General features: G+C 36.8%; 2 protein-coding genes across 7 annotated transcripts; both read left to right on the top strand.

The window, feature by feature from the left end:
* The first annotated feature begins 1,837 nt into the window (after window positions 1–1,837).
* On the top strand, window positions 1,838–7,491 carry LOC144565639 (rhomboid protein-like protein). The gene is made up of 8 exons (XM_078315454.1): window positions 1,838–2,000; window positions 2,763–2,887; window positions 3,329–3,389; window positions 4,232–4,398; window positions 5,201–5,306; window positions 5,963–6,165; window positions 6,605–6,745; window positions 7,139–7,491. The coding sequence occupies exons 1-8, from the start codon at window positions 1,953–1,955 to the stop codon at window positions 7,236–7,238; spliced, it is 951 nt and encodes a 316-aa protein (XP_078171580.1). The 5' UTR covers window positions 1,838–1,952; the 3' UTR covers window positions 7,239–7,491.
* Window positions 7,492–15,406: 7,915 nt separating this feature from the next.
* Window positions 15,407–26,707, top strand: LOC144565638 (protein HUA2-LIKE 3-like). 6 transcript variants are annotated; one of them, XR_013514924.1, is made up of 13 exons: window positions 15,407–15,790; window positions 17,596–17,672; window positions 18,712–20,739; window positions 21,260–21,674; window positions 22,350–22,458; window positions 22,565–22,677; window positions 23,147–23,334; window positions 23,807–24,278; window positions 24,713–25,166; window positions 25,282–25,434; window positions 25,861–25,914; window positions 26,065–26,206; window positions 26,350–26,707. XR_013514924.1 is itself a non-coding variant. In XM_078315453.1 (12 exons), the coding sequence occupies exons 1-11, from the start codon at window positions 15,671–15,673 to the stop codon at window positions 25,884–25,886; spliced, it is 4,152 nt and encodes a 1,383-aa protein (XP_078171579.1). In that variant the 5' UTR covers window positions 15,407–15,670; the 3' UTR covers window positions 25,887–25,914; window positions 26,350–26,707. The 6 variants fall into 6 exon arrangements, 4 of the variants coding, with proteins under 4 accessions (XP_078171579.1, XP_078171576.1, XP_078171577.1 ...); XR_013514922.1 differs by having other exon boundaries at window positions 25,282–25,443; XM_078315453.1 differs by lacking the exon at window positions 26,065–26,206 and having other exon boundaries at window positions 25,285–25,434.
* The last annotated feature ends 824 nt before the right edge of the window (window positions 26,708–27,531 follow it).

The following is a 27,531-nucleotide window of genomic DNA, read 5'->3' as shown; positions in this document are numbered from 1 at the left end:
AATCCAACTGGAATCTGAAATGAGCATAATTTAAGGAGGCCAAAAAGGAAGCCCCTGGGGGCGCGATCTAGGGCATTAAATGAGATATTTCCACACCAAAAAAAAGGGATTTACCACTGGAACTTGGACAACCTTTCTTGGAGCAAAATACAAGAGGAGGAGAAGAGGAAGAGAAGTGAAAAACGCGAGTTTGCAACGGATCTTCGGATTTCTCCACTGTTTTGTCATGAACTCTTTTATTTTCTGTTATTTGTGTTATCTTATGAACATGAGTAGCTAATTTACTTTGTTTCTAGGGTTAAGATGTAGTTTCTAGTTTTATTTTGTTTGCATGCTACTTGGATTTTGTGTTGAATGCTTTGTTTTTACCTTGTGGAGTAGTATTTTGATTGCTTTATTTGTGCTTGCTTGAATTGATTAGTCATCCCGTTAGATGAATGCGCACATCTAAGTGTTAGGAGCCAAGTCTATGACATTTAATCCAACCGAATAAAGTATATGAAGTAGGGTGAAACCAAGGAGTACCCGAAAGGTGAAACTTTCCTCGAGGCGAAAGTCCTTGGATACTTTTAGTAAACCAACAAGTAACTTGGATAAATTAGGCCAAAATGCGAAAGTTGAGGTTTAACGCATCTAAGAGGGAAGTATTTGAGTCCGGTAATCGGGTACTAGGCCAAAATGCAAAAGTTGAGGTTAGGTATCTAGATCTGGTCGATAGAAACCCTAAACATTAGCATCAACGCAGAAAACAGTAGCTGCAGCATTAACTTGGGGTGCCATACGGGCCGTACGGGAATCCGTACGGGCCGTATGCCTCGGGACTGAACAGAAATGAAATCTGAACCCTGGAAACGCCTTTCTATCAATTGAAAACAACTTTAATTATCTTTTATTGCTTTTTAAACTTGTCATAAATCAGTAGAATTATTAGAATTAAATCAAACCAATTTCTCTCACTTCTAGAATCTCAAGTAATTTTAAGACGAGTCCGGTTATTTTCTTCCGTCCCTGTGGATCGATGCCTGGGCATACTCATCGATAGGATAATGCACTTGCTATCTGATTTGACAGAGTATAACAAAGGTTTAAAAGGTATAGCTTGCTATACTGAAACTTTGTAGCATATATTATGTGCGAACAAGAACAAGATGAACGGTTCGGATCGTCCGTTAGGATTTTGAAAACTCGAAATACGAGCCGTTGCATGGAGGAGCTCTATGCTATGCATAGCATACTAGCATATTCCTACTTATATATATTATATTATGAGTAGAACTAGGGTGTTCTTAAGCTCACCAAAGTGTTTGGTGAGCTTAACTCCAAAACTCATTAAATCGGTTTCAAATGACGAATCCGAACCGTTAGAACCCGCCCATCTTACGAATGATGCATCTACGTGTGAAAATTTTAAACATTTGAATTAATTTAGTATAAAGTCAATCGGTTCAAAAAATGAATACACTAAAATTAATTTGTTAACTTTTAAATTTTGACCGATTGACTTTATACTAAATTAATTCAAATGTTTAAAATTTTCACACGTATCTGGACCGTTCTTTTTAACTTTGCACGAATCTCAAAGCCAAAAAGTACTGCCCCCTGTGGTGACTCGAATCCCAAATCAGTTGAGATTTAATCTCAAACCGTTAGCTGATCCTCTGCAATACCTGAGAGGATACGGATTCTCCTAAAACAACGGTGCCATTTGTAAAATACTAATCTAATCCGTCGTAGGCTCGTAGCGGCGAATCGACAAAGCCCAGTACCCAGCGTCACAGTATCGCACAGTCGAATCGACGGAGAGCAGCAGCGGGCCAGCGGCGCATAATCCAACAGTCATAAACATAAAACCCCCGATAGATAAATCTTACAAATTTCGAAATTTCCATCATACAGAAAAGTTCGCTGAGATTTTCATTTCATTTCACCGACTCGACTTACATTGAGAGAAGATGATGAGCAGCTCCCCTCCTGCTCCTTCCCAGCAGCTCCAGCCCGCGGTGCACCCCCCCCCCCCCCCCTCCCCCCTCCCCCCTCCCCCCTCCCCCCTCCCCTCCTCTCTCTCTCTGATTCTCCCTAGATCTCGATCTGTTTCTTAGATCGCAATTCTAACTCACAGTTTCAGACTGTGAGCTCGTGATACTCTGTGGCTATCTAGATCCTTAACACGCTCCATTCCGAGGGAATGTCTGTACCCTATGTCCCTATCCACCTGCCCCTCCTTTTCCCCGCATAAAGCGCGAAAGTGGAATCGGATCACATTTTTTCATCATCTAATATTTCAAACGGATTGAACTTATAGATGTTCTGTACGTGTCTAATTAGTGTCAAATTGGGGTTTATATGTGCAAAATCTGGAAAAACCTGTACATGGATTCGTTCTTGTTATTGGAAATTTCAGCCATACTAAAAGCCACTATTCATTGGCATCTGAGGATCTGAACCACTTTTTTCTTCTTTCAATTTGCTTTTGTATGTTCAAGTGTATCCATGTGATTTTTTCCGGTTGATTCATATTCGTGGCACATAAATGCTAATTGCAAAACATAAAAAATACAGGGTTTGGTTCTACAGTATAATGCTGGTTGTGATCTGAAAAGAACTGATTATTCATTTCTAGAATCATTCATTACCCAATTCTTCTTTATTATTCTTCATTCAAATTTCTTCTCACAGCATCTGCAGTGCATAGTTTCTTTTATGTTTTGTTGTATCCAGGGCCATCTTTGTTAATGTGTTTGTAATTTAACATTTGAATTTAGGGTGGAAGTTTTCTGACGGGATATACAAGGCTATGCAAGGGACTTGCAGTAATTTTAGTTATAGGATTTGCCTTTGTTCAGATATTTCCTTCAGCTGTGGCCTATCTTGCGCTTATTCCCTCAAGGTGCAATTGGATTCCTCACTTAATTTGTATAGACCAGGGTCTACTTTTTACTTAGAACTTGAAAGAAAAGCAGAAAAATCAAATTCAACCACAGTAGGCGAAACTAACCATGGGGATCTTTTTGTCCTTTTGGGTAACATACTATCATGTACAAGCCAGTTTTCTACCATTATGATGTCGCATCAATATGGTACCTGCAGCCAAAGACAGGGTTATTACCTGTTCCATTCTATGAATATTAGACATGCGCAAGTGCAACAGAAGAATAAAATAGTAGATACGTACCTTGAATGTATGCACAGGATAAGCACTGCTAGTAGCAGAACTGGCCAGTGATGTACTGGCACTCCAATATTGTAAAAGTTATTATCATCTATGAAATTAAAGGTCATTGCTAAAGAACATTTTATAAGAAAATTGAGTTTTTTTTAACTTGTGCAGGACAATTCCATTCGCTTGGAATCTTTTTACAGCTGGTTACATTGAGCAAACCATTCCTGGGGTAACTTCTCCACCTGATAACTCTTCTTTCATATTTTAAACCTCTTAATTATGTCTGATAATTTATGCATAACTCGACCCAATGTTGGCTAATCTAAATATGGAGGTTTTGCGTGTCAAGGTGGATAACGTTTAGACCTGACCTATAGGATCCGAGCCATCCTTGTTGATTTATTAATAAATCAATATTTCAGTCATGCACAATGATTCTTCCAAATACACAATTCTTATATGGTCAGTGATGGTTGTACTCATAGAGATGAAAATATAAAAACTTGTCATATTTAAGAAAAAGGGATTTTGTTTTTATTTCTTTCTCTCTCTCCCGGATACACAGAGAGAGGAGAGAGGCATTTTTCTTTTTCACTGACTTCGGAGAGAGAGAGAGTAATTGAAGTATATATATAGCAATTCATATATGAGATAATAAACATATAAGAAACGGATTACAAACTCATCAATAGGTGCGGTAAAGAGATGCAACGGTTAAAGGGCTATTAACGAATAATTAATAGTTATTAACAAAAGGACTGACTGTTAAGTAAAATATTTTTTCAATTTAATCCTCAGAATATTGAATATCACAAATAGATATTTTAAGCAATTTTGAGTTTTTAGAAAAGTTTCAACACCTTTGGCATCTCTAGTTGCAATGACCCTACTGGGAATTGATTAAGCTGCAAATACAGTATTGTATTGCCAGTGATATACATTTTGGAATTATTCTCTATGTGGGTACCTATCAAGTGGGCTGTCAAATAGCTTCATGAGCTTCAGTTCAGGTAGCCTTCTTTATTTTTACAAGGGGCATATTGACTACAACCATTAAATAAAATTTCACAGGTCATTATAAGCATAATTGGGCTGCTTGTGTCTGGGAAGCTATTGGAACCGCTATGGGGCTCCAAAGAGTTCCTCAAGTTTATAATCGTGGTCAATTTGTTGACTTCAGTGTGCATATTTGCGACTGCTATTTTCCTCTACTATTTTACAACACAAGAGAATTACCTGTAAGTACTCCCATTTCATCAATTAACTAAAATTTTAATCTTTTTTTTATTTGCTCTGGCCTATATTTATTAAGATAAAGGACTGCTGCTTTTATTTTACTGTGGACGGGTAATTAAGTCTCATTGCTATGAGCTCTTAATTTGACCCTACTTTCTGATGTAGGTGTCATATTTGCAAATATGGTTAAACCTGTACAGTAACCATGTCTGCTGTATCTATATCAGTTGATGACCTTTATGACATGATATGAATTTTGTTTACCTGCTATAGCCACATTAGCAGAGCATAGGTCCTTATTGGTGTTGTGATCAAAGATCTTTTAAATTACTGAAAGTTTAGCAACACCATCTGAGAACAATTTGCATTTGGCAAGTAAGTATAGGTTAAATCACTTTAAAGTGGCAGTTGTAGCGAAGTAAATAGATGAAGTACAGTTTGAACCAAAAGACAAAATAGTTGTCAGTACTATGTAAGTGAGCGGAGTAGTAAGGGTAAAAGGTGCCATAAGTTGGAAGTTATTAATATTTCAAGTTTAAAGCACCTACAGAGCTGTTTTTAAATTTACACCGCCTTAAAGTGCCTTAAAGCATATAATAATCACAAGCACACATCATGTAAGTCGGAGCTAACAGTTATTTTAGCTAAACTTTTAGTGGCTTTTGCTACTGAAATGGGGAAAAAATATTGTATTAATTAGTTGAGTACTAGGTTGTGATATACTGAATAAACACTCTTTTGAACCTAATTTATGGTGTTCTGTTTTAACTAAATTGCTTATCCATGTCTCTAAATATCATACAGCTATACTCCTCTATCTGGTTTCCATGGGGTCCTTTCAGGTTTCTTAGTAGGTGTGAAGCAAATTCTACCTGATCAGGAACTCAACTTCCTAAAGATTAAAGCTAAGGTGAACTCATGCTTATAAATAGTATTATAGAAGCACACACAAATGTAGTATTAGAGTCCATGCACACACAATAGACCCACTAAATAGAATTTCAAAAGAGCCTCTGCATTGTAATTAAATTGATCAAGCCACTAATTACAATAGAAACTTTTTATTTGTTGGAGAAATGGTAGTCATATTTTAAGTTAAACACTTTCTAATACCATTTTTATATTACCTATCAGTGTAGTTTATTCTAAAGAAAGTTTTTCGATTATGGTCATGACTAGGATGGTGTGATGTTCTTATAAGTCTTTTTTCTTTTGGGCTGGTGATTTGTGGACCAGGTCCAAGTTTTACTACCAAAAAATTATAGAGGGGATAATATTTGGGTTGAAGACAATCTCGAATTTTGTTATGGAGTTGAGCCTAAGCTCCCAATAACTCCATTTGTCTTCAATGGGAAATATGGAAAGATGTACTAAATTCATTTGAGCGATAATTGATATGTTGGTTATAGATACCGATTCCCCCGTCACTGCTTCCTTACCCACTGTCATGCAGGCTTGGGTGCATCAATGGTTTTGTTGCACAGAACAATGATAAAAAGCTGATTCCCCCTTTTCTTCTTCTTCTTCTTCTTCTTGATTTTTTTTCTTTTTTCTTTTTGAGTGCAGTGGATTCCATCACTGGTTGCATCTGTCTCCGTTGCCGTGAGCTTCTTCATGACAGAAGCCATGTCATACCTGCCAGCCATATTATTTGGCATGTATGCTAGCTGGACTTATTTGAGATATTTCCAGAAGAGGCCTGAAACAGGTCTCAAAGGAGACCCTAGTGATGAGTTTTCCTTCTCCAGCTTCTTCCCCGAGTTTCTTAGGTATGTTGCAACCTCTGAATACAAGTTTATATTTTTATATGGGACTTCTACAGAAGCATCATAACTTGGAGTGGGTGTTTGATCGCATGGTCTTGGCAAGTTATGCCGTGCAGGGATGCAAGAAACTTCAGCAAACCACCGGGGGTGGGGTTTCTGTACAGATGTACTTGTTTTATTGAGTACGGGTCCAAAATTTGGGACCTTATCATACTATAAAAACTTCCGACATTTGTTAAAAAAATATCGTACACCGTTACAGATAGTATAGCCTGTGTTTGTTTTATCATGTGTCAGGGTTTGACAAAATTTACTTTAGAAAATGTTTATTAAGCACAAGATCAGCCAAAAAATCCCAATGAAAGTTATATATGTAAGTATCATGATGATACAATGCACTAGAGTAACTAATTCTAAATATTTTACAAAATAACGAATATAGGCCTGTGTTGGACCCAATTGCATCAATCTTCGATAAAATCTTTTGTGGGAGATTTAGAAATGGGACGGTTGAATCAAGAGACCAGGCATTGGATGGATCTCCATTACCGGGTTCAGATTTGATAGAGGCAGCTCGTAGAAGGTTCTTTTTTCTTTTTCCTACTCCACCTTGTTCTCTGCATAACATGTCGTGGTCTTAGTTGTTCCATGTCATAGTCAGGTATTACCAGTGTTAATTATCATATAATTGATAGAAGCAAACAAATAAACAATTAAAATAAGCTGGTACATTGTCCACGTGTTTCACTGTGCGCTGATACCCTCTTGATTAGAGAATGCATCATAAACCAGATAGGGACCATATCATTTGGGTTCAGTGGTTGTCAGGAATGGCACTACTGCTTTGTTATTATTTACATTTGTTATATAAAACACTTGTTTATGTTTGTACTTCATGCTTAAATTTAAAAAAAATGATTTGTAACTTTTAAGAACTGTTTTTTTTTTCGACTTAATCCAATATTAATTGATGCAGAGAAAGAGGAGCAAGAGCTCTAGAACAGAGATTGGCAGCTGAGAAAAACATCAAAGTCCCTGATGGCACGTCACATGATAATGCACCAGATAATGTTTGAGGCTTTTTTCTCTGTGGATAACTGAATGAGTGCATAATCTTCCTAGAAATATTCTTTGTTTCATGTCCTGCTTAGTTTAGTTAGAAGAGTTTTTCTTTTACTTCATTCTTTTGAAGTCTTGTTTGAGTCTTTTTCTCTCTAGTTTTCTTTGGCTGGTCTTGGTACGTTCCGTCTTATAAGCTCTGTTCGGCTGGAAGGTTCTCAGGGGGGTGAAACCAGAATGTGTTTGTGATATTATGAATCTTTCTAAATAGGACATTCTGTGTGATTGAGTTAGCTGATGCTAGTTTTAAATAGTGAGAGGTTTTTGTTAGGGGTTGTGGGATCCCTTGAATGAGCATTTTACCATCTTGATAATATTTTTTTTAATTAAATTTAAGAAAATAAAAAAGTAGGAAAAAAAATTATAAACATGTTGAAGGACTTATGGAGTGATTGTGTATAAAATTTCATGTGATTTAAGTGTCATTTGATATTATATAATGACTACTAAAATTTAATGTAACTATTAAATCGTTGTGAATTTTAAATTGTTCGGCGGTAAACGGTCAAAATGTACATCAATTTATTATTTTTCGTGTGTATCGTATAAATGTAAATATAGTATAGAATATATATTAGAGTTAAATATTAAAATATAAATGATTTTTTATCATTATTGTGATTATCAAGTTAATATACTGTCAATGATTTCACCCTTTTGTTAGTAGATATATATTATATATATCATACAATTTGAATGATGCTTGTACATATTATAGTTAATACCAACTATTTCAGCCCCAATAACAAGAACGCCGGTTGTTTGTTTGCAAGAAGGGTTCAAATATTTTTATACCCAGTATTTCTTCTTTCACGTGCCTATTGTGATATTTTAACTCTGTTTGATAATGAACAAGTTAATTTTATATGTGAGTTGTATGTTCAAGATTATATTCAACGGTTTTAATTTAGTATATATGTTTTAGAACTTGAGTTATTAAAATTTAACAAATTAAAATGTCAATCATGCAAATAAATTTTAACCCGGTTGTTAGATATTGAAAAGAAATGGGTAGTAACAAAAAACACACTTAATGGGTGAATATTTTGACAGTGAGAGAATCTTCTATGTGGTTAATTCTACACGATAAATTTCTTATTTAAAACGTTTTCACTCGGATTTATTAAGATATCAAGTATGCTGGTTTCCAACTTGTTTGATAAATAACAATTAGTTGATGAGGAGGGTTGAAATGCCTTCATTTTTTGTGTCTCCATCATGCCTCCATTTTTAAAACGTTAATAACTTCAAATTTAAATCATAAACTTCAAAATAAAACCGTTAGATGTGATCTATGTTATTTTATTTATGTTGCCAAAGTTTTTTATCACATTTCGGTTTTCTTTTTATGTGAATCAATTAGTTGAAAAATCAACGTCTACAAATTATCCACATTAGTATGTTTTTACAAGCTCTTGATGACAATCAAAACAAAGTTGAAATGTCATAATTTTTTACAAGTACAAAGATAAAATGATAGAGATCATATTGAACGGTTTTATTTTGACTTTTTAAGTTTTAAATTTTGAATTATTAAAGTTTTTAAAAATGGAGGCATGATAGAGGCATTTGAACCCTCCTCTTAGTTGACAGACCTTTAAATTTTATTTTGGGAAAAAAAATACAAAGCTGCGAATGAAGCACAACTTTTTAGGATCTCGGCCGTTTGATATTATATGGAACCAATCTGACCATCTGATTTTAACACATGATCCTTTAATATTAGTGCAGATCCGATTTGCACGAATTTTAAAGTAAATTGGACGGTTCAGATACATTAACTCAAAAGATTCCCATGGAGTTAATGCAGAGGATACGAATTACAAGTTTTTACAGCACGCTCAAGTCTCAACGGATCTAAATATTAGTTTTCTAAATTTTGTGAGTTGTCTTCGTTTTAAGGATATCCCGTAACGGAATATATACAACTTTAGGTACAGTGAGTTAACATAATAGCTAAAACAGGTAGGAATTGACTTGTTACGCGTTGAAAATGTATATGGAGCGTCGCAACCGACGTGCCTAGGAAACATATTGGGCGTGTCTGCCACGCACTCAAGTGGGCCCCACTATTGCGTCCTTCGCCGATTCGAATTCGTATCCTCTGAGATATCTCAAACTTTGCGTGACTTTATGGAAAATCTTAACCGTTTAAATACGTTCTACACGAATCTCAAAACACACATAATACGGACCCCTACATCACTCCCGAATAGGCACCGGACATGTAGGTCACGCAAAAGTTGAGATATCTCAGAGGATACGTACTCCGCCGATTCGGCATGCTCCTTGTATTTACTACAGATCCTCTGCATTAACTCAAAATGGAATCTTTTAAGTTACTGAATCTCAACCGTCTGATATTAAACGGACTCAAACCGGTCTTTGCCTACAACACAAGGGCTCTTTAATATCAGTGTAGATCTAGTCCACACATATCTTAAAGAAAATTAGATGGTCAAGATTCAATAACTCAAAATATTCCCTTTTGAGTTAATGCAGAGGATACGAATTCAATTTTGTTGGGTTGGGTCTGTCGTTAATGCGCGTAAGGATCTTTCTAGCTAAAAACACAGTTAACTTTCGTGAATGAGGTCTTAAAGTTAATTTCATGACTATTGGTGATTGATCTCGCAAGATTATAGGTCGACCGCCAAAACGGCAAAACCTCCTCTCATTTGACACACACACACACAAAAAAAAAAAAAACAGATGCTTAAATAAGCTTAATGCAATAATGCGTCATTTTCGAAACAACCCTAAAATTATTCAATATAAAATTTGTATACTTTGCTGCATCGCTGAAATTTGTTTATACTAAACATTGAATTCCATGTACCCCCTCAAAAACCTTGAAATTACGTATTTTTCCCTCTAAAATTCATAATATCTTATTTACCCTTCTAAAGTTAAAAAACTCACAAATTTACCCAACTTATTAATTTTTCTAATTAAACTCACTTAAAATTTATAAATTACCCATTTTACCCTTCTCCATCATTTCTTCTCCCGATTTCTCGTCGTCCTAGAGAAATCTCAAGCTCAAAAACTTAGGGCCTGTTCGGCCACAGCTCCAAACTTTATTGTTCACGTGGGAAAAAAATATTCAGTCTGACTGAATTTTTTTTTCCCACGTGAACAGTAAAAGTCATTTCAAATTTTTTATAACCCATACCCTTTCCCTTTTCCAAAGGCTCCGCCGAATAATTTTTTTTTCCCACCTGAACAATAAAAGTCATTTCAAATTTTTTACAACCCATACCCTTTCCCTTTCCCAAAGACTCCGCCGAATAGGCCCTTGCACTCTGAAACATACCATGGGTCAGCCTTCTCCCCTTTTCAAACAACTTATTGACATCTTTTGTACATATTCCATTCCAACAACTTCTGATAAAACGTAAGGGTCTAAGGGACAAAGGTAAATGTTACTTGTGGAGTTGTGGTAACCTTAGGGGATATTTTTGCTAGAACACTGGGCAAAGGCATCATCGTATCTCTCCAAATTATCTCAGGTGAAATAACTAAAAAGATGATAAAATGAAAAATGTCAATAACATAATGAGCAAGTGAACACACTATCATATCATCGATTCAAATTGAGTCTCGACAATGCTCCAGTTAATAGAACTATCTAGGGGCTATTCAGTAAATTCTTGCTATGTTTAATCTAAAGTGTCCGATCAACATTATTAAGTACAGAGGATTCAAAAAGAAAAAAAGGAAAAAAAAAAGTATTAGAGCACTATTATTAAACATGGAGATGTTTCAAACAACAACTAGTTTTTGAGTTCGGGATTTCTTTGGAACGAAGAGAAAGGGGAGGAAGAATGATGGAGAAAAGATAAAATGGCTAATCTATATATTTAAAATGAGTTTTATTAAAAAAAAATTAACAGAATGGATATAATTTGTGAGTTTTGGAATTTAGAAAGGTAAATATGATATTGTGAATTTTATTGGGGGAATACATAATTTTGAGATTTTTGAGGAGGATACATGAAATTCTTCCATAATTTTATTGTTTATCCTTGTTCTATATAACCGACCCCGAACTCTAATAACCTGACAAATTGTCATCGAGAATTCGATATACCTTCGATTTCTTCACTATCATCTGCATACTGCGCATCTTTCCTACCGAAGTTTTTAAATATACCATTCAAATGGAAAAAGTTAAACTAACTACGATTTGATCAAAATTTTATTTTTAACGCAGCCACAACGTAAAATTACGCACAAAAATTAAATATCTACAGCTTCACTTTGCTGACGATTATTTTTTTTTCACCTCACAATAAGTTTGTACCTACTCATTGGAGGCAATAAATAACTTAGTGTGCCCCCAAATTATTTTGACTAATCAAAATATATTAAATGGTCAAAGTTAGAGAAAAAAAAAGTTGCGGACACTCAATTTATATACACAATTTTACGTTGGAGTCATGTCAAGAATATAATTTTTCAAACTTTATAATTATTTAGTTTATCTTTTTTTTTTAATGATAAAAAAATTTGGTCTGTCTTGCTTGGAAATAAATCTGCTGTTAATTTCTTTTTATACATAAATCTGAAACTTTTTCATACGGAAATCTCAATAAAAATCAACTTAGAATCCGAATAACAGTTTCCTGTAGATTCATTTCCGTCCTGTAGACGTGCACCGAGCCTCCAGCAAATTCAGATCCTGTGCAATATTCGACTGTGTACAATTCGATGTAAGTGTCAGTTTTAACTTGGTACGAATCTCAAAATGAAGTCCTGGTATCTATACATGCACCGAATTCTGATGTTCAGCTGGAAGTTTATTAGAACTCACTGTACTCGGTCTAAGTGTCCGGGAGGATACGGATTTGCCTCCAGCTCACTTGGAATCTTAATTTATACATTGAATGAGTGTTGTAAATAACAATACACGGTTATCTGATACCACTGTTGAGATTTCGGGTAGATTATAGTACAATAATTTGATTCAATTTATCAGTCTGTTCACTATTTGAAAACCAGAATTCATGTATAAAACTAATTTTAAGATTAAAATAGAGTTTACCACTAGAGGCGCAGCGAAAACTTCAAACCCTAGCAGAAATCTTCTTCACTTCGTACACCTCGTGTCGGATTCACGCAACAGCAATCGCAGCTATGTCTCTATCGGTATCCACACGAATAGATTGACGAACAACTGCAAATCGAAGTGCTAGCACCAACTTGCAGTCCCCTCCTTGTCTTTTTGCTTTTTCCTTTTACGCTGACTTAGTGCGAATTTAGATACATCAGATTTTCGATTTCATCCAATAAAATCAAAAATGTTTTTCTTCTATTTTTTGTCACTCTTTCTCTTTTTGGTTACTTTCGGTTTTTTGTTTTTATTCTATTTGAAATTTTACAGTTCATAGAGAGAGAGAGAGGGAGTGTCCAGCGAAAATAGCATATGTATTGTATATATAATACAATCCACTTGTTGATCGTATCTATTGATCAAACCTATTCAGAATATCTTATCCATTTAATTCGCACCTATTTAGATATATCTATCCAATTATTTCAGATCAGATTATATCAGAAAAACAGGTTATTTCGGGCCCATATTTGATGCAGCCCAAAAAGACTTAATCCATAATTAATTAACTATTAATTAAGGCCTAAAATATTATGGCCCGTTAGTGCATATTTAACACGGAAATGGTTCCGCCAAGTGATTAATTGAAAATAATTAGGAATGATTGCTATAATCGGAAACAATCAGTTGATTAATCAGTAAAATTTGTGACGGTCTGATTACCGCCAACAACTAATTGGCCGATTAATCAGTCTAAAAGGACGGCATTGAACATATTTACAACATCAATACGAGTGAGACTAACATGTGTTGTGCTAATTAAGTAAGTTTAGTGAGCATAATTTCAAAATTATTAAATTGGTTTTAAATGATAAATTTGATTTATTTTATAATTGATGTCTGTATAAGTGTATATGTAAGTTTTTGAATTTATTTAGTATAAGGTTAAGTAGAAAAAATGAAGGTTTACGAATAATTTTAATTATTTTTTGAAGTGTTGATTGTATAATACATAAATTCAAATTTTGAAAATTCTGTCTGCACATATTGCTTGTGAAGTAGATTGATTTCGACAGTTCAAATTTATCTTTTGATATCAATTTGATAGATTTTGAAGTTATAATCACCAAACTCTCTCTCGTGTTGTGGAACTTACCCCCTTAACCCTGGGAAATTAAGCTATTTGTTCTCATCCAAACGGACCAAATGAAATTGCACAAGACCTTGTCATCCTTTGTAATTTTATACCATCCCACAAATTTTCTTATAGAAACACATGATCCTTAGTTTCTCTTTGAAAGCAGAAATTACGAGTATTAGATTTCTTCCATCACATTTTACACAGATTTGTCTTTTGTCGGAATTCTATTATAAAGCGATGATTAGAGAAACAACAATTTGATTTTTCGAAAGGCGGCCTAAACCCTATACTAGTTATGTTTGATGTCTGATTAAATTTTATTATCAATTCACGTCACAGTCAAATTTAGATGGCCGGTTCAAGTAATTAATTGTGTTACACAGATCAAACAGATAACAGACCGTTTTGATAAAAATAAAAAGTGAGGCTATGGTACTATACATAGCGCAGATTGGTCCATACTATAAATCAATATTTGTCGCTGTTAAAATCCTAACGGTTGATTCGAACTGTTCAATACGGTTTTCATGTGGATATGTAATTGTAAATTAAATTTTACATTGATTTTCTGGACCATCCGAAAACAATGATTTTCTATCCATATAAAAAATAGTAAAAATATTAAAAAAAAATGTAAACTTTAGTTTACAAATATATTCATAAGGATATATAAAGATCATGTTTATCTTAAACAGTTCATATTAATTGTTATAACTTCTAAATAAAAAAATTGAATTCATAGTACGGGTCAATATGCACTATGCATAATACCATAGCCTCGCTCAAAATAAAATCTCACAATGACCTGTTCGCCTATAAAAAGATACCAATTCTTCAAATAAGCACTCAATTATATGGTTAACACCTATGGATGTTGTAGATTCGAGACTAAGTCATTAAATTTAGTTAGGCAGAGATAAATTGCAAAATAACTAACTATTAAACGTTAAAGGAGGCATCATATTATAGAGAAGAGGGAGACAGAGTTACCGATGCTTAGCGAAATCACCACAACGATCACTCAATTGAAGAAAAAAAAAAAACCTTTCTACAGAAAACTGATTTTACAGGCTTCCAATAGAAGTGTTATTTTTCGAATCCTTGGCCAGAGCATAGTTTGCTCGAGTCCGCATCATCCGCATAGCTCAAAGGAGCATCTTTTGAGTTGATGCATCTTGGCCGTCTGATTTTAAACGGAGCTAATCCGGCCACAGTCTATAAGTTAGGGACCCTTTAATATTAGTGCGGATCTAGTTGACACAAATCATAAAGCAGATCGAACGGTTCAGAAGTTAAAAGATTTTTTTTTTGAGTTAATGCAGAGGATACGAATTCCAGTTTGCTCCCGTAAATTTAGCTAAAAATCTGATTACCGAATGGAGGGAAAAGACACTAGAACGAAAATGTTTGAGTTTATTTCTGAACCGTCGGATTAGAATCCGCATCAATTTGGTTCACGTCTCTAAAAATCTGAGTTAATTCGGAGGATACGAATTCCTGGATGGATATCTTACGGTTGTCAGTGTGTACGAAGTACAGACAAGTACCGTAAGCATAGATCGTGAGAAAGCGCGCACGAGCAGTGAATGCCTTCTCGTCCACATACACCACACCTCAGCTCTGTAGTCTGTACCACTCGCAAAATCCGCTCCTTGTGCCCGGATCACCAAAAGCTGCAATTCCCATTCACTACCTTGTGGGTCCCAATTACCAGTCTTTAACATTGGAATATAAGTCGTATACAATCCGGGTTTATACACAAAATATTTCGATATTTCCACTCCCTCCGTTCCCCGGAAGGAATTTCTCCTTGCGCAACTGGAATCATGGACCCACTGAAGCAGTGGGTCCCGGAAAAAGAACTGTTATCCGAAATATGAAAATTAATATTTTATGTTGCATTTAGACCAGGTGCACCGAGCCTCTCTCTCCACCTTCACCAACCCAAAAATCCACTCTCTCTTTCTCCCTCTCCAACCCCATCAAAAAAATAAACGCAAACAAAAAGAGAAACAGAGAGAAAAAATAAAAATAAATAGGAAGAAAGAAAAAAACTGCCTCTTCTACCTCCTCTCATGACTGTGAGGAATTCTCTTCCATTTCGCACTGCTAGAGGAGGAAGGAGCTAGCGGAGGGGGTGTCCGGGGGCAGGACTCACCTGTCAGTGAGGAGGAGCTAGGGTTTCTTTCGCGATGGCGCCCTCGCGGAAGAAAAAGGGTAGTGCCGCAGCGGCGGCGGCGGCGGCGGCGCAGTGGAAGGTTGGCGATCTGGTGCTTGCCAAAATGAAGGGCTTCCCGGCTTGGCCTGCCATGGTACCGCTTCTTTTTGTCTTGTTAACCTTTCTTCTGTTTTTCTTGGTTGGGTTTGAGCCTCGTCGGTTTTTCTTTGGACATTTAGATGCTAGTTCGGGTAAATAATTTACACTTACGAGCATTGATACTGAGAATTTTTAGTATGACGAGGTGTTTCGCATGTAGTAACAGGATTAGTTCACTTGTGGAGCCGATTCGTGGCATATCCTACAATTCCGTGGTAGTTTTCTGAAATTTTGATTTCCGATCTATTGATCTATGTAATTAGGTCCTTAATCTTTGTGTATGGCCTTAATATGCAGATTTTGTCTTTGGATTTGAGTCTCCTCTCTACTACAATGGACGCTTATGTTTCTTTTTAGGGTTTCCTGTCTAATTGGCTATGAATTTGGGGCTTAGCTCCTTTTTGGTACTTGTTCTAAGGGTTTTCTCCTTGGAACTAACTATGACGGGGGGTTTTAAAATTTTACTATTATTTTCAGTCAGTGGTTGATGCCTTAATTGTGTGTGTATCGCATTGGTAGTTCTTATGTTGTTCTGTTTAACGTGATCCACCTATTTTAGTTCAGTTTTGTCTTTGATTTTTCTCCTCACAGCTTCTGTTTAGGGTTTCTACCCAGTCTGGTTCCTTTTTAGGTTTTGTACTCTGTTTAGCCAACTTTTCCTAGGTTTTTGTGTATAGGTCCTGCTTAGATAGTAGGGAAAGCTTTGGTTGCCAGCCTTATTTGAGATGATTAGAATGGTTGTGATTCTTTTTTTTATTCTTGGTTCCTCTGATGTGGGATTTAGCACCCCCTCCCCCTCCTTTTTCCGTTCTAGGGTTTCTGCAACTATCTTCCCTGATACCATCTTGAGCTTTTTCTTCTTGGATTTTTGTTTTTAGGGTTCTCTACTGCATTTGAGCAGTGTTTTTTCTTTTCATGTTCTATTCTTTCAATGAGCCCCAGGAGTATCCCTTATGTCATATATATTTATCATCACTAGGTTTTGACTTTTATATGTATGATGATGATTTGATTGTTAAGTCCTTAGAATTTTGCATGCTTAAATTTCTGCTAAATAGATCTGTTTACTAAGCATGTGTTCCTCTTAAGCAATTTAATTTACTACAGGTCTGTTTGTAATACATGTTTGTGCTTAGGTCTGTTGGTTTATTTTATACACAGTTATTCTAAGATATGTGCATTTTTCAGCCTATTAGTTTACTTATTTTCTTCCGTCTCTGCTAGGTCTCTCTTGTTACATTTATTTCAAATTCATTTATGCTTGGTTTTCATATTTCTACTTGAGTTGTTTGGATCGACACAGTTTCAACCTCCGGTGCTGCCTTCACCTTAACTAGCTTTACCATGCCAAATGCTGATAGAATACATCGTAGTTCTGGTATTGATACTGTATTTGTACGAAATCCATACTAGCTGTTTGCATGTCGGTCATAAATCAATTCGGGGTTTAATAGCTGAACTGAAATCTAGTCTAAAAAGCACCTTCCACAGGTTGGTATCTAGTTGGATTGGTGCTAGGCAGTTCATGTACACGTACCTATTGTCAGTGACACAAAAATCTCATTCCTACCTGTATTAACATTCTTTATTTTGTTACCAGTCGTCTTAGTTTTAGTTAGGGGAACACTTTTGTTTGTGCGAACTCTGACATTGCTGGATAGTGACACATAGGTACATATTATTCACTAATTTTGATAAACTTTCATCCTTCTGCAGAGACCTAATACCCCGGGGTATTCATATATAAATATCCTTCATTGACACAAATACTATATGTAACTGTTCTGCTCATTTGTACAGATCAGTGAGCCAGAGAAATGGGGCCTTGGATCAGTTAAGAAGAAGCTTCTGGTCTACTTCTATGGAACTAAACAAATGTAAGCACTATGTTCCTATATGTTATTTTAAATTTGGCTAATGAATTTTAATTGTGATCTTGGTATCGCACTAGTCAGGTCCTGTAGTGGTAAAAACCTTGCTCTCTCTCTCTCTCAGTCACTCAGCCACCCACCCACCCACTCTCTTGTCAAAGTTTGTTTGGTTGAATTTTGTTAGGTTTTATGTCTGTGTGTTTGGTTGAATTTTGTCTGGGTTTTATGCCCGGTAGAAGCTTGTTAGTTCTCTTTCTGGTTTAATTGTGTCTTTGACAAGTTCCATCATGGAGGAACCCAGAAATCACTTTCTTCTGCAGTAATGGTGGTACTCATTACTTGGTACCGTGGTTTATTAGCAAGCATGATGTCTTTTTGGGGGCATCTTTAGGATCTGAAAACTGTTTATTTGTTTTCCAGACAACACAAGTGATTTAATCGAGTAGTTGCTAACAGAAAACAAAGTCAACGGATATATGCTTCCACACTATTTAAGTTTTTAGTTTTTTTTTGTTCTTTTTTTGTGTGTGCGGCCCCTTCACCTGAAATTTTGGTGGTACACAATGCGGACATACTTCTGGGTCAGTAACACTTCATTTGATATATATAAGAGGTTGTAACTGTTGTAAGGTCTGTTCTCATACTTAGATATACCTGACTTGATCAGTGGCTATTTTCTAAGCTCCATATGTGCCCAACTGTAGCGGTTACCAAAAAAGTACATCATGCAGAAGTGTTCAAAAATCAAGCCTACTTAATCTATGTAATTAGTTGAATAGCTGTTGTTTTAGCTTATCCTTAATCTGATGAATTGATAGTATTAATCTTCATTGGTGCAATTGTAAAACAATTAAGGCTGAAATAGCCTCACTGTGCTGTAAAATTTTCTATTTAAGACATAACAAGCCAATCAAAAGAGAGAGAGTTAAATTGTTACATAATACCTGTGCTTTTTAATAGAAGCATATCCAAAACTAGTGTTTGCTTTACTTTCTTCGTACCTTTGCAATCTGTGGTTTATTCTTTACCCTGTTCTGTATGATAGTGCCTTCTGCAATTATGCGGATCTTGAGGCATTCACTGAAGAGAAAAAGAAAACACTGCTCTCCAAACGCCAGGGCAAAGGTGCTGACTTTGTTCGTGCTGTGGAGGAGATAGTGAGCATCTACGAGGACCTCAAGAAACAAAACGAGAGAGTTCCAGAAGCTGACGTGCAAAACCTCAGCGCTGAAATTTCTGGCAATGAAATCCTAGATCAAAAACAAAATACCTCATATGTTGATATAAGCAGTGCAGGACCTGACCAACCTCAATGCATTGTAAATTCAGAATCTAATGAGCCGATGGAGAAGGCTTCGTCAATACTGGATGATCTTCGACAAGCCCCTTTTTTGACCTCTATTACTACTAAGAAGAGGAATCGGGAGCCGCAACTGCAAAGTCCTAACTCTAACAAGCGATCTAGGTTGCAGCAAAACCCCAACTCTAGCAGGTCTATTGAAGATGATCCAACTTATAGCAAATTAAATTGTACCATTTCTGACCCTCCCAAAACTGAGGTATTAGAGGCTGGGTCTGGTACCAGCAGCGGCACTGGAGTGTGTGACCTACCGCCTACAATGGTATGTTTTAAGAGGAAGAGGCGGCCAAACAGAAAGAGAGCTTCTACTGGGCTAGAATGTAGTGATAAAGAGAATAACAAGGGCTTCCTAGACTCAGTAAGAAGCACTAGTCCCTTGGCAAAGGAGAATAATGAATCGACTGAAGTTTTATCTGACTCGCCGGACTCACGAAATAATGAAGTTAATAAATCAGATGGAGATGAGCACCTCCCTTTGGTCAAAAGGGCTAGGGTTAGGATGGAGAGGTCACTGGTTGAAGAGTCCAGACCCAGTCCTAACCCTAAATCTAACGGAGATCTTGATTTTTTCACGGTAAAAACAAATGGTTATGTAGAAGCCGCCTTGCCTCCTTCAAAACGGCTTCACCGGGCTTTAGAGGCCATGTCAGCCAACGTTGCTGAGACAAGAGAGGATCGGACAGAAATCACAGGGCTGATCAATTCCAGGCCCAATGGTCATACACATTTGTTGGAGAGCTCTGAGTTGCCCCCACCGGTTTCTCCAGAGGCACAGCTGGGTACAATTCTCAGTTCAATATGTGATAAAAGTGTCAAGGTGGAGGTCGGTCTACCTGTATCTGAGCCTAGAGCGGAAAATGTGCCCGAGTGTAATATACATCTGCCCGGTCCTAGTACTGTGCCAGTGCAGGAACCTGTTACTGGATCTGGTCAGATGTCAACACCTTTAGAAAATGCAAATGAAGGTGAGACTCTTTTAAAATTCAAATATAGTTCGGGTGAGAACAAAGATGCGCATGTGGAGTCATCAGTTAATGATGCATGTCACACAAGTAGTTTAGTCAATGACAAGAGGGTGGTAGCCAAACTGGTGATGAATAATGGTCGTTCCGGTAGCTCTGGAATTGACAATAAGAGAGATTTAGCTGAATCAGTGAACGATGTGGGTGCAGTAACTCCTTCATTCAGTGATATCAAGACAGATCCTATTTCCGAGGTGGCTGTAACTGTCTTTTCAATGAAGAACTCAATTACTGATACCAAAAAGGGTGCTCCTGCTCAACCAGCTGAGGTAGGTCCCTTGAGCAATCCGGTTAATAATTCCAAGGGAGCTGTGTCACTTCCATTGGCTCCAACAATGGGCTCCATCAGGGCATCTGATAATGGCACCAAGAAGGAGATTTTTAAGTTTGCCGAGAGTGGGACTCCATCTGTTGATTGTGCCAACAGAGGTGTAGGTGAATTAGCTTTGAATCTGCATCATGTCAGCAGTTCTGATAATGATGCCCAGAAACTCGTAATAGTTGAATTGACTCCAAATGTTACCCCCTGTTTGATTGATGAGATCAAGAGAGATTTTACAGCTGAAGCACCTATGAATACAAGTCCTGTGAGCAATTTGGTATCTGATGTCAAGAGGGATGTGATTGCCGAGCCAAGTGCAATAGGACCTCTAAGTACTGAATCTCAGGAGATTTCTCAAGTGGTTGAAAGGTACAAATATTTTTATGTTCCTAGATGTCCATCTTTTATGTATTTATTGTTAGAAAAAGATAAGAGCTCAAAGATAGGGGACATTTAACATGACTTGCAGATTTGAAGTATTGAGAGGGGAAATGTTAATGAACTCAAAACATATGCCATACTTTATGGAAACATCTAATTGGTTAACATTATGAACCTTATCATTACTTTTACTTTTTAATATCTCTTATAATGAAAATGTAAAGTTAATTATATGAACTCTGTCAGTACTTAGACATCTCCTATGATGGAAATAATTTTTTTGTAGGAAGGTAGAGAACCAACAAAATCTTTCAATAAGTCTTGGCATTGTTTACAACATGTTAGCTTACTGTCATTGATGGGCATTAAAAAACAAAAATTGCAGAAAAGGCTTCCTAATGGTTATCGCACCTTCAGAATCCAGTATCTTCCATCATTTCCACTGTTACTGATCATTTATTTCCATTGCTAGTTTTTGTGAATGAAATTTATTTGTTGCAATTTTAAGGGATGTTTCACCAGCTGTAATGTCACAAGAATCCATCCTGAAAGCACATCCAAGGGAGAAATGCATCTCTCCTGAAACAACGCCCATGAAAGACCTAATTGCTGCAGCACAAGCCAGACGGCTTCTGTCCCGATACATGTCTCTTTCGGAAAACCATCTCGACTCTAGAAACTTCATAGACTCTCCAATAGATAGTTGTGATGGAAGCTCTGTTGGCCAACCTTCTCCTCTAAACCCGGCTATGCGTCAGACTGAGGGTAGGGCTCACGGTAGTGGTGCAAGGAGTCATGCTGAGGCCCATGCAGCAAGAAAAGCTTTCGAGGCATTTTTGTGCACACTAACGAGGACAAAGGACAGCATTGGACGGGCAACCCGCCTCGCAATGGAGTGTGCCAAGTATGGAAATGCCGGTGAGGTCAGTAAAGTTTATTTTCGCCTTTCTTTTTGATACAGATTTATGGCGAGGGATCAGTTTTTAAAGTGAGAAATTTTTTTGTTGGTAGAACTTAGAATAACATAAATATGGGTATATGTTTGGATGCACGATAATAGAATCAACCCGGAATAGTGTTGCTATCCTCATTTGGATGCAATCCAAACACATTTCTCTCACCTCGTAATATCGTTTGGATAGCATCTTTTCAGCAACACAACATTTTGTAGGAATAACGGATTCGCATTCTTCGGATTAGCACTATTCCGAATTATACATTCTAAACAACATTTGAACTATTATGAATTGCACACAATTAGTACTCATCCCAGTTATTACTCTTCTTGCAATTTTCTCACACACAAACCGAACAACACTATTCTCACACTACACAGTTATATGAATAGGAGGATTAATTAATCTTGTTTTCAGACAATAGAGGATAATAATAGAGTTGATGTATCCAATATAAGTGAAAGAGACGTGCAAGTGAAGAATCAACACATTTTTTTTGCTGCTGTAAAATTCCTAATCTAATTTGTGCCACTGTAGTGAATATCTGCACAAAGTACATGATTTCCATCATTAAACAGAACTATTTGGTATTTTTATTTCTTCAATACGAATTTTATTTTAATAACTGCCTTCTTTCTCTAGGTAATGGATATTATTCTTGAAGATGTGGAAAAAGAATCAAATTTGCACAAAAGGATTGATTTCTTCTTCTTGGTGGATTCAATTACGCAGTGGTCTCGCAGCCAGAAAGGTACATGTTTAATTAATATTATATAATTAAACATCATGTGCTGCAGTGCGTATGCACTGATCATTAGATCTTAAAGTAGCTTTTAATTTTTCTTTCTTTACTCTAGGTGGCCCTGGTGATGTATACCCATCTCTTGTCCAGTCAGTGTTTCCTCGGTTGATGTCACTGGTTGCTCCTCCTGGAGTCTCTGCATGGGAAAACCGCAAACAGTGCCTTAAGGTAATTCATTTTCCTTTATATTTTTTTTCCCAAGGGTACAAGTCTACCTGGCTATATAGAAATTTTGGCTCGTACATACTTCAGCAGAGTCCTAGAGCCAGTTTGTACTGTTAGGAGTTTAGGCTTGCTGCTTCTATGATAATAGTTGACATAATTGTTCTGCAAACATACTTATCCTTGCTAAAGAAACAAAGAAGAAGTTACGACCGAGGATTGCTGGCCTAAGTATTTGTCCTACAAGACTGGTACGTCTTGTTGTAGCAGTCATTCAAGATGGTTTTTCAAATGGATAGTTAAGCTAGCTTTTCTTTCGTCAATTATTGACCTGTTTAAGCACATAATAACAAATTAGGGAAACTACCTGTAAGATCATCTGAGTCAGATAAGTGGCATGATGTGTATCAAAGATACAAGTACCAGCATCTGATTGATGCGTGGATAAAACAACTGAAAATTTCTGCAAATGTAGGTGTTGAAGCTGTGGTTGGAGAGGAAGACCCTTCCAGAGTACCTCATACTGCAACACATAAGAGAGCTGGAGAGCCATAATGAAGCGTCATTTAGCACAGCCTCCATAAGGCGAGTTCTTACAAGGACAGAGAGGGCTATAAATGATCCTTTGCGTGAGATGGAAGGGATGCTTGATGAGTATGGAAGGTTGGTTTTTTTTTTTTTCCGGCCTTCACTTATTCTATGACTTGAAGGGTTTGCTATAAAAAAAGTATCTAAATAAAGTTGAATTTTCCTTTTATGCCCAAATTTGAGTTGGTTTATGAAACTAGCCTTGTTGCAGGGAGAATATAGGGGTTGCAGTTTGAGTAGCGTTCTCTGTGGGTTTCTTGGGTCTGGAATGGATAAAGATATGATGGTCGCAATTTGCATTTTCAAATTAAGCAATATATTACCTACCCTTTTTTACCAAAAAAATAAATAAATTTACCTGGCCGGTAATTAAAAAATAAAGACATTTAAATCAGAAGAAAGCTTAAGAAGGTTAAAAAGATCATGGGTTGCTGTGTACTGTACCACCTGTAACTTCAAGAACATCTTAGCTTTCAATATAACTAATCAGTGCAGTCCAGATACTACATTTCTATCCTAATGTCAATGCTATTGCCATTCTACGCAGCAACACAAGTTTCCAACTCCCACCAGAATTTCGCACAACCTTACTTGAGATCGAAGAGGGAGAAGGCACCTCGTCTGATGAAGAGAAAGAGTTCGAGGCTGTGACACCTGAGCGGGGCCCACATGCTATCAGCCCCCACACAGATTTTACCCAGATGGCAACCCCCAACTCTAATGAAAAGCATGCACAATCACACGTGCACACACTTGTGCTTGCTGAGGTAGATGGGGAGCTCGAGATGGAGGATGTGGCCCCACTTCCATGCGATCCGGCTGAACCATTGGTGGTTTCTGTTGTAGACTCTTTGGTGAGTGGGGCTGAAGCACAAGTCGAAGGGAGTAGGGAGGCGGATTTTGCACCACCTTTGCCAGAGGATAGACCACCATCCCCACCACCCTTGCCGTCGTCCCCACCTCCACCACCTTCGCTCCCCCCTCCTCCTCCCCTCCCCCCTCTCCAAGCAATTTCCTATGTGAGTTCCTTTATGTCATTAATTTTAAAGCAATAACCTACCTGTAATGAGGATTGCAAACGGCTTGTTCGTTTCATCCAAAAAGTACTTGGTTCCAGTGTTGACGACTTTTGCTGGGTTTCTACATTTTATATTATTAGTCAAAACACATTGTGAGAGTAACTATGCAAGAAAAAAGTGGAGCAAAAAGTCGGGTCTGTAGTGACCTGTGTAGGTTAAAGCATTCTGTTATTTATACCTTTGTTGGATGCATCTAATTAGGTCATCTTGTCTACTTGTGTGTATGCCAGTTCGGTGCACTGTGTTTCTAAGAGAACTTGTTTTGGTGCAAAACAAAATTGATTATTCTCCATGCAAAACAAAGATTCTACATGCAACTGTGATGTATTCCTTTATTTTCTTCATATTTCAACATTTGGTTATTCTTTTTGCAGAACTCTCAAAGTCAGACAACAGCTCCTGTCGTTGACCACACGACCAACCCTAATCCTGCCGCGCCCAAGCCTGTGCAGTTTTACAATCCTGCTTATAGGTCACACCATCCAACACAGTTACCACCTCCACCACCACCGCCACCTCCGGCACATGGCAATAACTATCCGGTTCCAAACCATCCAATGAACAATAATTTCAGGCAGCCAGTGAGCCAACCACAATTGCATAACAATAACAGTAATAATGGGTATCACATGCAGCCGCCGCCACCTCCGCCGCCACCAACACAGAATCGGTATGGGTACCCCCATTCTGAAGGGGGACAACATCAGCCATGGACAGCCCCCTCGCGCCCCTCCTACCCTGATAACAGATACCCCCCTTACAGTGATGTAAGAGATAACAGAGGGGCACCATATGGTGATGGTCGAGGCTTCAGGGCACCCATGCAATGTAAGTTTCATATTTCATGATTATTGCTGCTTATAGTTCATTTGAAGGCAAGTTAACTGATATCTTTCTTGCCTATGTATTTGAATAACATGCTCTACATTTTTTTTTTAAATAGCAGCTGAAGCTTCGACTGGCCATTATGGTCCAGCCCCGTCAGATCGGGCACCTGGTCCATGTGCAGGTTGGTCCATGCCATCCCGAGTACCACCTTATCCTTTGCCCCCAGCACGGCCCACTGTTGAGGCTCCTGTTTCAAGGGTGTCTGGAGGTATGTCTTGTATGTATGTCGGTCCTTTTTTGTTTTAATGGTCATTTCTTCAAGATTGCGTCCCCGAGCTGATGTACCATTTACTGGACCTATGTGGTTTGTTTATCTTAATGGTAATATAAATGTTAAAAAAAATACATGAGAAAGTTGTCAAATTGGTAGTCAATATAATACGTACCAGTACTATATTAGGATAATGTTCATTCAAAGGACCAATAATTTTAAAGTGATGATTACTGCAGAGAAATAATAAAGAAAGAAAGGTAACCTGTTTAGGAGGAGACTGTACAGCACAGGAGAATGATCACTAGTGTTACATCAAGGAAAGATAGTGAAAAAACTAGGGTTGCTTTTTAAACAGTTTTGTACCTTTGTCTAATTTGTGCAAAAGAGACCTAAATTAGATTGCTTATTTTCTAATGACAGCACATAATTACTGGAGGCCCAGGTAGCTGCCCATTTGTCAATATACATCAAATGGTAAATTTCTGCCTTCTATTCAAATTTCTTTCCCCCCCACCTTTTTTTTTTTTTGGAATGGAAAGGCTCTTATTTTTTAGAGTGCATGTTGGAAAGCTACGAGTACCAGAGCTGTTTGATGTGTTGATATGGATTTATATTATGTCTCAGGCTTTGACATGTGACCCTAGTAACCCATTCAGTATGTATGAGGGCTAGAAATGAAATCAATTTGTATTCTTCTTTAAGTTGGTGTTAACCTCTAGCTGCTTGGTGTGTTGATCAAATCAAATCTTTTATCTGCACTTTTATGGTAATTGCATATACCTTGTTACTATACATGTATAGTTTTGCTTTATTATGTAATTGAATCCTTGACAAACTTGTTATCCCCACAATATATGTTGACTATTCGCAAGTTTCCTTCCTTTTATATCTGAAAGTGCTCTCTTACAGGACCTGCTCAAGAAACTGGCGGCTTGGTATTGCGGTTTTGTATCCTTTATTCCATTGAAATAATGAGTGTGAGATGCCTTACACGAGAAGTTTGGAAATGGAAATGCGTGCTTCGTGGTTTGTAAATATCTATTTATTTTTATCCTTTCTTTTATTGTTCTGCAAATGCAGAATCAAATGAGAGAGATGTATCATATAGATAGAACTTCAGTGTACTGTTAATTCTAGTTAGAAGAGACTAGAGCCATAGAAACTTTTCTTGTGCTAGCTGTCTGTAACAGTGCTGTACACTTTGTAGCTTCTCTTCATTATTTGATGTTCATTTATAGATGTCCTCTTCTTTCAGGGGCTCTTGTCAGTGTCTCTCAAAGGTAGTTTATTCGTTTGCTATGTTATTTTGTTGTCATGGTGTTCTGACCCTTCTCTTCTGGGAAGGGATTTATGGACAACCATTTTTATATGGCAACTGTTAATATAAAATTTTCATAATTGAAAAGATAAAATTGTATACAATGTTTCTCTATAATTGGTGCAATTTGCAAATAATTTGGTCATTGATCAAGTAGTGTTAAAATTTCATACTTCTGGATGATAAATTTTAAATTGAACTAAATCTGGTATGCAATCTTTGTTAGCTATGAAGAACATCTTCGGTCTTGTGTTTTTTTTTTTTTTTTTTCTTGTGAGAGGCGTCCGGTCGGTTGTCACTTTAACCAAGTGATCTATTTTTTTCCCCCAATATTTACCATTTTCTTCACGACGATCTTTAGAGTTTCTTAGCTGAGTCTGAAGTTTGTCAAACGCTCCTTTCTTTATAAAGTTTGAAATAACTTTCTTAAACTTTTTTTCTACCTATCTTTTTAAGTTTTGTCTCAATTTTTTGGATAAATTTTGTTGTAGATCACTAACTGTCTTTTGTCATGAATGAATTGGTCATTTAAGTTTAATTTATTTCTTTATAGCCATTGAACTGTTAATTTGTCCTAATTAAATCAGTTTATAACTTTTTATCCGAAAAGTTAATGCAATATATTTTTTCCGTTAGTATTTTATGAGTATATTTTGTTAAATTTTAGATGAAATAAGCATATTTTGTTATATTTTGAACGGACTTTTGATAATATTTTGTTAATATTTTGAATAAAAAAATTATAGGGTAATTTATTAAGATAAATTAAAAAT

Source organism: Carex rostrata, chromosome 14, assembly GCF_964058835.1.
Source record: "Carex rostrata chromosome 14, lpCarRost1.2, whole genome shotgun sequence".
NCBI lineage: Eukaryota > Viridiplantae > Streptophyta > Magnoliopsida > Poales > Cyperaceae > Carex > Carex rostrata.
Note: the sequence above shows the minus strand (reverse complement) of the source record. Positions and strands in the feature narration are given on the sequence as shown.

What these genes read in the sequence shown, in the direction of transcription:
- LOC144565639 (XM_078315454.1), top strand. Translation starts at nt 1,953, where the DNA reads ATGATGAGCAGCTCCCCTCCTGCTCCTTCCCAGCAGCTCCAGCCCGCG. An exon ending in TTGAGCAAACCATTCCTGGG is followed by an intron (nt 3,390 to 4,231) that starts GTAACTTCTCCA and finishes AAAATTTCACAG; the next exon opens with GTCATTATAAGCATAATTGG. An exon ending in TTCTTCCCCGAGTTTCTTAG is followed by an intron (nt 6,166 to 6,604) that starts GTATGTTGCAAC and finishes TAACGAATATAG; the next exon opens with GCCTGTGTTGGACCCAATTG.
- LOC144565638 (XM_078315449.1), top strand. Translation starts at nt 15,671, where the DNA reads ATGGCGCCCTCGCGGAAGAAAAAGGGTAGTGCCGCAGCGGCGGCGGCG. An exon ending in GTGGTCTCGCAGCCAGAAAG is followed by an intron (nt 22,459 to 22,564) that starts GTACATGTTTAA and finishes TCTTTACTCTAG; the next exon opens with GTGGCCCTGGTGATGTATAC. An exon ending in ACCGCAAACAGTGCCTTAAG is followed by an intron (nt 22,678 to 23,146) that starts GTAATTCATTTT and finishes CTGCAAATGTAG; the next exon opens with GTGTTGAAGCTGTGGTTGGA.